At 34.3% G+C, this 7,413-nt stretch overlaps 1 protein-coding gene across 1 annotated transcript; it reads left to right on the forward strand.

The window, feature by feature from the left end:
* Positions 1–433: 433 nt before the first annotated feature.
* LOC134714940 (uncharacterized) lies at positions 434–4,756 on the forward strand. The gene has a single exon (XM_063576663.1). It carries the CDS (start codon positions 506–508, stop codon positions 4,721–4,723), a length of 4,218 nt encoding a protein of 1,405 aa, XP_063432733.1. The 5' UTR covers positions 434–505; the 3' UTR covers positions 4,724–4,756.
* Positions 4,757–7,413: the final 2,657 nt, after the last annotated feature.

The raw sequence follows: 7,413 nt of genomic DNA on the forward strand, positions 1-7,413 counted from the left end.
AAAAATTACGAACTGATTTTGATTCGTTGGTAATATGCAACACACATGGAATGAATGTATGAATGCAACCAGCTACAATTGTACGTACCAGGAAAGTCTACATATATTGTTATTCTTACGTCATTACATTTACATCATCAGACATAAAAATAAAATTAGATAAAAAAAAAGAACATATATTTGCACATTTTGAATCAGACTTAACTTGGTTTTATGAGTGTTTACATTGTGGGAATAGAGATTTACGTCTATACTCATGACAAAGTAGGATGTTTTGCCATAGGCGTAAACACTTTTCATTGTTTTAAATATTTTAATAATGCAATCCTTTCAAACGTCACCAAGTAATTAAATAAAATGTCAGGTTGTTTATCATTTATTACATATGTCATGTCAACTTTGCACGTTAATGTTTTGACAAATTAGTATTTTTTTGTCATTAAACATTACCAATGGTTGTAAAATTATAAATACATGCAGTTCTCGCAATTCTGTTGTAAGTAGAATGTTGCACTGGATAATATGGACGATAATCTTATGTTTATTAACAATAGAAACTTTTGGACAGAATGAATGTTCCCAAAACACTAACTGTAAATTACCAAACTGTTTCTGTGCCACGACTAAACATCATTTACCAGTGGATCAAATACCACAGATAGTCTATTTCGCTTTTGACGATGAAATAGACAAAACAATTGGAAGCCATTACGAGAGATTGTTCCATCCAAGCAGGAAGAATCCGAATGGCTGTCCAGTTACCATGTCAATGTTTGCTACTAACAAAGGTACAGATTATGATGCTATGGATAAACTATATTCTATGGGAATGGAAATAGGATCACATAATACAAAACATATGACAACTAAAGACATAATTTCTAACGAAACTCGGTCACAACAAAATTATATAGGTCAGATGACTAACATCCCACCAGAGTCTATCATCGGATTTAGGAGCCCTTATTTGGCCAGTGCAGGCGATGACCAGATAGAGGCACTTAATGGAAATGGATTTAAATATGATATTTCATATACATTTACACGTAGACCAGAATCTAGTTCGAATATATGGCCGTTTACGTTAGATTATGGATGGAAATATCCATGTAACATAAATCCATGTCCGAAGCAATCACACCCCGGTTTCTGGGAGGTACCAATAAATTCTATGTGGGATTACATTCATACTGATATATGTGCCTATGCCGATAGCTGTACATATTCACCGCCATCAGCAAATGCAATGTTTAAATATCTATGGAGTAATTTCAATAATTCATATTCGCAAAATAAAGCTCCTTTTGGCATCCATTTACATGGTCGATGGCTAAATGATGGATTGCGTTTATGGGCAGTCGACAAGTTTATCCGAGAACTTCTCAAACTCCCAGATGTTTATATTGTATCCGTGAAGAAGATGTTGCAATGGATGGCATATCCAGCTAAACTTTCAGAACTTCAGCTTTTTGAACCTTGGAAATGTGCAACAGATGATGGATTTATTCCTCCTTTAAATCCCTTACCAGCAAGATGTGAACAAGGTGTGAACTGTCAGCTACCGAATTGCGTCTGTGATCAATTGCAACATGAAATGACAACTTTTGAAATTCCTCAAATGGTTTATTTTGCTTTTGACGGACCTATTGATGGGACGGTTGGTCGTTACTTTAAAACTCTTTTTGATCAGTCACGAAGAAATCCGAATGGGTGTCCAATCCGATTCAGTTTGTTTTTGTCGCATGAAAATACGAATTATAACGAAGTACAAGAACTATATGACAATGGAGCGGAAATTGGAACAAATGGACTTGGTAAGAATTATCTTGCTACTAAAGAATCAGTTTTAAACGAAGCAATGAAGATGAAACAAAACATTATTCTAAATACTGAAATTCCAGATTCGGAGATCAAAGGTTTCAGAAGTCCATATCTTTCAACAGCTGGTGATGGACAAGTAGAAGCATTAAAAAAAGCAGGATACAACTACGATATATCTTATACATTTACACGACGACCTTATAATTCATTGAATGCCTGGCCAGTAACATTAGACTATGGTTGGCCCTACATATGTAATATAGAACCATGTCCTGTTAACTCACATAAAGGCTTCTGGGAAGTACCTGTTAATTCGTTATACGATTGGACGAATACCGATATCTGTACGTATGCAGATGAATGTCGGAATCAACCCAATACAGAAGATGAAACATATCAATATCTGATGGATAATTTCATGAATAGTTACCGAGGAAACAAAGCTCCATTCGGGATTCACTTGCATCCTCGATGGTTCCATATACATCGATATTTACGTGGAGTTAACCGCTTTATTAAAGAGTTAGTTAAAAAGAAAGATGTCTATATTATATCGGTAAGCGATGTTCTTGAGTGGATGAAAGATCCCGTTTCACTTGAAAAAATCAATAAATTCTCAAATTGGAAATGTCCGACCATTAACAAAAATGCCTTACCGCCACCAGCTCTTCCCGATTCAGTATCTGAGTGTACAAATGGTATTAACTGTCGCTTACCCAATTGTTTTTGTCCAACATTTGATCATCCAATGGCAACATCCGACATTCCGCAAATCGTTTATGTTGCTTTTGACGACGAAGTAACTTTAAAGTATTCTGGATATTACTTCAATTTGTTTGGTCCTTCGATGAGAAATCCGAACAATTGTTCGATGACGTTTACTTTATTTACCATAAACAAGGGGACTGATTATTCGTTTATAGAATACTTCTATAAGAAAGGTAACGAAATAGCTTCGCATGGGGCTAATAACATACCAACAAATTCTAAAATTACCGTATTATCAGAAGCTGGTTCTCAAAAACAAAATATTCTAGACAATACAAATGTAACTGCAGGTGAAGTTACTGGATTTCGTAGTCCTCAGTTATCCACAGCTGGGGACGATCAACTTGATGTTCTCGAAAAACTTGGCTACAAATATGATGCCTCTTACACCTTTACAAGAAGACCAAAACATGGTAAGAATGCATGGCCATTTACTGCGGACTATGGGTGGCCATATGATTGTAACATTCCACCTTGTCCGTTCTATTCACATAAAGGATTCTGGATGGTACCTGTTAATTCAATGTGGGATTATAAAAATGAATCTATATGCACGTTTGCCGACGAATGTAAAAATCAACCATTAACTGAAAAAGATGTGTTTGATTATCTGTGGGATAACTTTCAGAATTCGTACAAAGGGAATAGAGCGCCCTTTGGAATACATTTGCACCCAATGTGGTTAAATAGCATTAAAAATATTATAGGGTTAAGGAGGTTTATTGACAAAATATCCCAATTGAATGATGCTTATGTTGTTTCTATTGCCAAAGCACTTGAATGGATGAAAAATCCAACAAAGTTACAAGACATTAAAAGTTTTCGTCCATGGATGTGTTCAGATTCAAATCCAATTATCAACCAAAAACCAACAACAGTCCCTGATCCAATTAATCCAACCATTCAATCAAATCATGATCGATCACTGTTAGATCAAACATTATCATCGACTATTGATCAAGCAAATACACAAGATCAAGTTCAACTTGAAACTGTTGCAAACTCTATGACATCAATGGTTACTGACCCCACAATGGGTGTTCCTATTCATATGCCTTTATCAAAAACACCAGATATTGAGTCAGTATTGTCGTTTGCCAAATTTGATAGAGGCGTAAAACCTATTGTTCAAAATATTGCATCCACTGAACATTTTAGGAATCCTGCAGTTAGTGAAATATTCCAACTAACCAATACAAAAGAGAAAATATCCACTTTAAAGAACAATTCACAACTTGACATTGGGCAATGTGTTCAAGGACATTCATGTACACTACCATTTTGTTATTGTAAAGGTCAAAATGTTCCGCTTAAGTTGCCTAAATTAGCAACTCCACAAATGGTGTTTCTTGCATTCGACGGAACTTTAAATCACGCCGATCACGGACCCTACCTCAATCTGCTTGAAAACAAGAAAAATCCGAATAACTGTTCAATATCTGCGACGTTCTTCGTAAACCAAAAAGGTTCTAACGTTACAGCCATTAAAGACATGCATGACCGAGGTTATGAGATCGCTATGAGAGGAAACTATGTTTTACGACCTAGCAACGCATCAATGCTGGAATCTGAAATAGCCGATCAGATTGCCGAATTAAGTAGTCATGGTATCAATGACGTAGTTGGTTGGAAGACAGTTGGTTACACCAAACTTACGGATGATTTTAAATATGTTCTTAAGAAATATGCTTTTCTCTACGATTCTACAAATTATTTTGACAATGAAAATAATTTATGGCCTTATACATTGGACTTTGGACCTACAAATAGTTCATTATTATGGGAGATTCCAAATTTAGCTTTAACTGATTATCTTGGTGTATACCAGTGTCAGTACGCAGACGGTTGCTTTAATAGTCCGGATACGACTAATGCCACGTTTACTTTTTTGTGGAATAATTTCAAAAAACACTATGTTAATGGAAATCGAGCTCCATTTGGGATAAGTATGAGGAAAACGTGGCTATCACATCCATTCTACAGTAAAAATCTTGAAGGATTAAAGTTATTTTTGAAAGCTATACTTTCCAGTCAAGATGTTTATATTGTATCTGTGAAAAAGGTACTTGAATGGATGGAAAATCCCTTACCATTAGCAGACATTCCACGCAGTAACCTATGGACGTGCACATAATCTATTCTAGGAAATATATATATTTTATTTTTAGCTTTTGTTTGTTTGTTCGTTCATTTGTTTGTATCGTATTTTTATATTTTTAATTCGCTGTGCAAAATTTAGTACATTTCTGGTTATATTTTTAAAAGTGTACATCAGAAACGCTATATTTGGTTGATATGGAAGTAATTTTTGTTTTGATGTAAGTTCAATATACGTATATCCAGAATCCGTTACATTTTGAAAGCTCATCAAGTGTCTAGTTATGTATACATCCTTGAATTTTAATTATTTTGTTTCAGCGTGATTGTTTTTGTTCGGTGTGCTCGTGTGAACTGTTGATACGTTTGGCAATTCTTACTATTCTTGTATGCATTATGCAGATGAGGAAAGTGTATTTGAATATGGGATTTTAAAGAAAGAAAGGTGGACACTCGGTTGTGAGGAGGTTTCTACACATAGTGCATGTTAAACAAGAGCAGTGGTACACCTTCACTAAGTGTTGATCAGTCTTTAGTTTTCTATGTTGTATTTATTGTTCTTTTGTTCATTGATATATAAGAAAATGTGGTATGATTGCCAATGAAAGAATTAATAGTACCTATCCAAGTCATAATTTGTAAAATGTAAACCATTGTCTGTTTGTCTTTTTCTTTTTTAGCCATTGCGTTGTTATCAGTATATTTACGACTTATGAATTAGAATCTGGTATCTTTCGCCTCTTTTTCACATGTTTCATAGTCCTTTTGCAGAGCCTATCATTTTTTGTATGCTATGCTATTATAAATAAAGTCCCATCTTCCGATTTCAACTAATGGTTTAAGAACCACTGACGAGAAATGTAAAGAAAATAAATGGATGCCATTATTGTCGGACTGTGTCCCTATGTATTACAGAATTTTTGGTAGTCAGCGCTTTTGTTCCTTCACACCGTTACCCAGATTCCCAGTGTTCTTGTGACAAAAAGATATAAAAGTAGTTAGTATACATGGTTATCCACTAAATGCACACGTCTCTTATCTGGATTTCCCTTCCAACGATTGGTTATGGGTTTCTACTATAAGGTTCTATTCCTTCTAAGAAGAAATAGAATTTTAAATAAAATTAGATCGAATAAGCATTCGTATCACATAATTTAATAGGCATTTGAGGGAAGACATTGAAGATATTATTTTTGAATTTCTATTTTGAAGTGCATATTTCTAATTCTGAATATATATAAATATAAAATAAAACCACATACAGCGCATTGCTCAAAAACTGTCATGTGTACTTTCTAAAATATGGTGTTTACAGAACAAAAAAAAACATTTTAAAAAAGACACTTTCTTAATAGAATACTTGCAATCGCTGTATCCATCCAAACGTCAATACTTAGTGTATTCAACATGTTCCAGCATTGGGAAAGGAACGACACGGATGTGAGGGAGTTAGTGTGTCGCTCAACCCCGCCTAACCTGGGACAAGTGGTGTGGTACAATGTAACATTAAACAAAAAAACATTGAAAAGGGCATGTTTTACTAGACCAGTGTAAGCAAACAACTAAGAAAACGATTGACATAAAAGTGAATACAAATTTTTGATCTATTAAGAGGAATCATCGCAACTAGGGGACCATTTCAAAAGCCGATTTCAACTAATTATAATTATTAAAATGAATCGCAAAATCGTCACTTTTGTCATAAACTTTAATGTCGATTTTTACTCTAAAAATTGAAGTATCAAAAGAAAGAAATGGACGGCTATTACTGTTAATATATAGTTTATTAATAAAGTGAGTCCGGCGGATGAATGATTTTTAGTGGGAACATTCCGTAAGGGTACATTCATCATCATTTGTGTTGACTTTTCTAAACTGTAAAGTACATGTACCTGCACACATATTTTACATAGATGGATTGAAAATCGAATCAGATGAACCTACGACTATATATATATATATAGAATCATATTCAAAACAGTGTGGTCCTGGTCATTGATTGACTACCTAAATTATCCCATTGACTGGGACAGATTATGTGAACGTTTGTCTGTAACGACCATTGCTCACTTCTTACTTATTATAGAATTTAAACTGTGGGGTTACCAAAGATTCTTAACGCCGTTAATAATAAAATTATTCGAAAAATTATTCGGGAATAACCTTTATGTTTTGATTTATAATATTAATATAAATCAACACATCGTATTATTCCGGATTCGTTTTTCGAATTGCTTTATTTAGGTGTTGAGAACCTTTGATGACCCCACAGCTTCAGTGTCTTTAACAAGTATATAGTCCGCAAAGTGGAAAGGGATTAATATAAGTTGCAAAACTTGTTTCACAATCCACTATAAATAAATATGTTTAAACTAAACTAATAGTGAGCAGTGATTGTTACCGACAAACGTTCACCTTATCTGTCCCAGTCAATGGGATAATTTAGGTCGTCAATCATAGGCCAGGACCACACTGTTTTGAATATGATTATATGTCACATGATGAACTAGTAACTGGACTTGATATTATCTAAAACTAGTTTTATTATATTGTATGCAATGTTTATGAAATGTATTTGTAGAATCTCATCATGATTTACATATAAACAACTACCGCCACATTCTTTCTGTGTCTGTCCTATATCAGGAGCATGCTATTCCGTGGATGTCGTTGTTTAACTGTTTGACTGTCAGTCTGTTTGTTTCATGAATTGATTTATATTCTCTC

This window comes from Mytilus trossulus, chromosome 4 (assembly GCF_036588685.1).
Source record: "Mytilus trossulus isolate FHL-02 chromosome 4, PNRI_Mtr1.1.1.hap1, whole genome shotgun sequence".
NCBI lineage: Eukaryota > Metazoa > Mollusca > Bivalvia > Mytilida > Mytilidae > Mytilus > Mytilus trossulus.

Excerpts from the sequence above, each read along its gene's own strand:
- LOC134714940 (XM_063576663.1), top strand. The coding sequence starts at position 506 with ATGTTGCACTGGATAATATGGACGATAATCTTATGTTTATTAACAATA.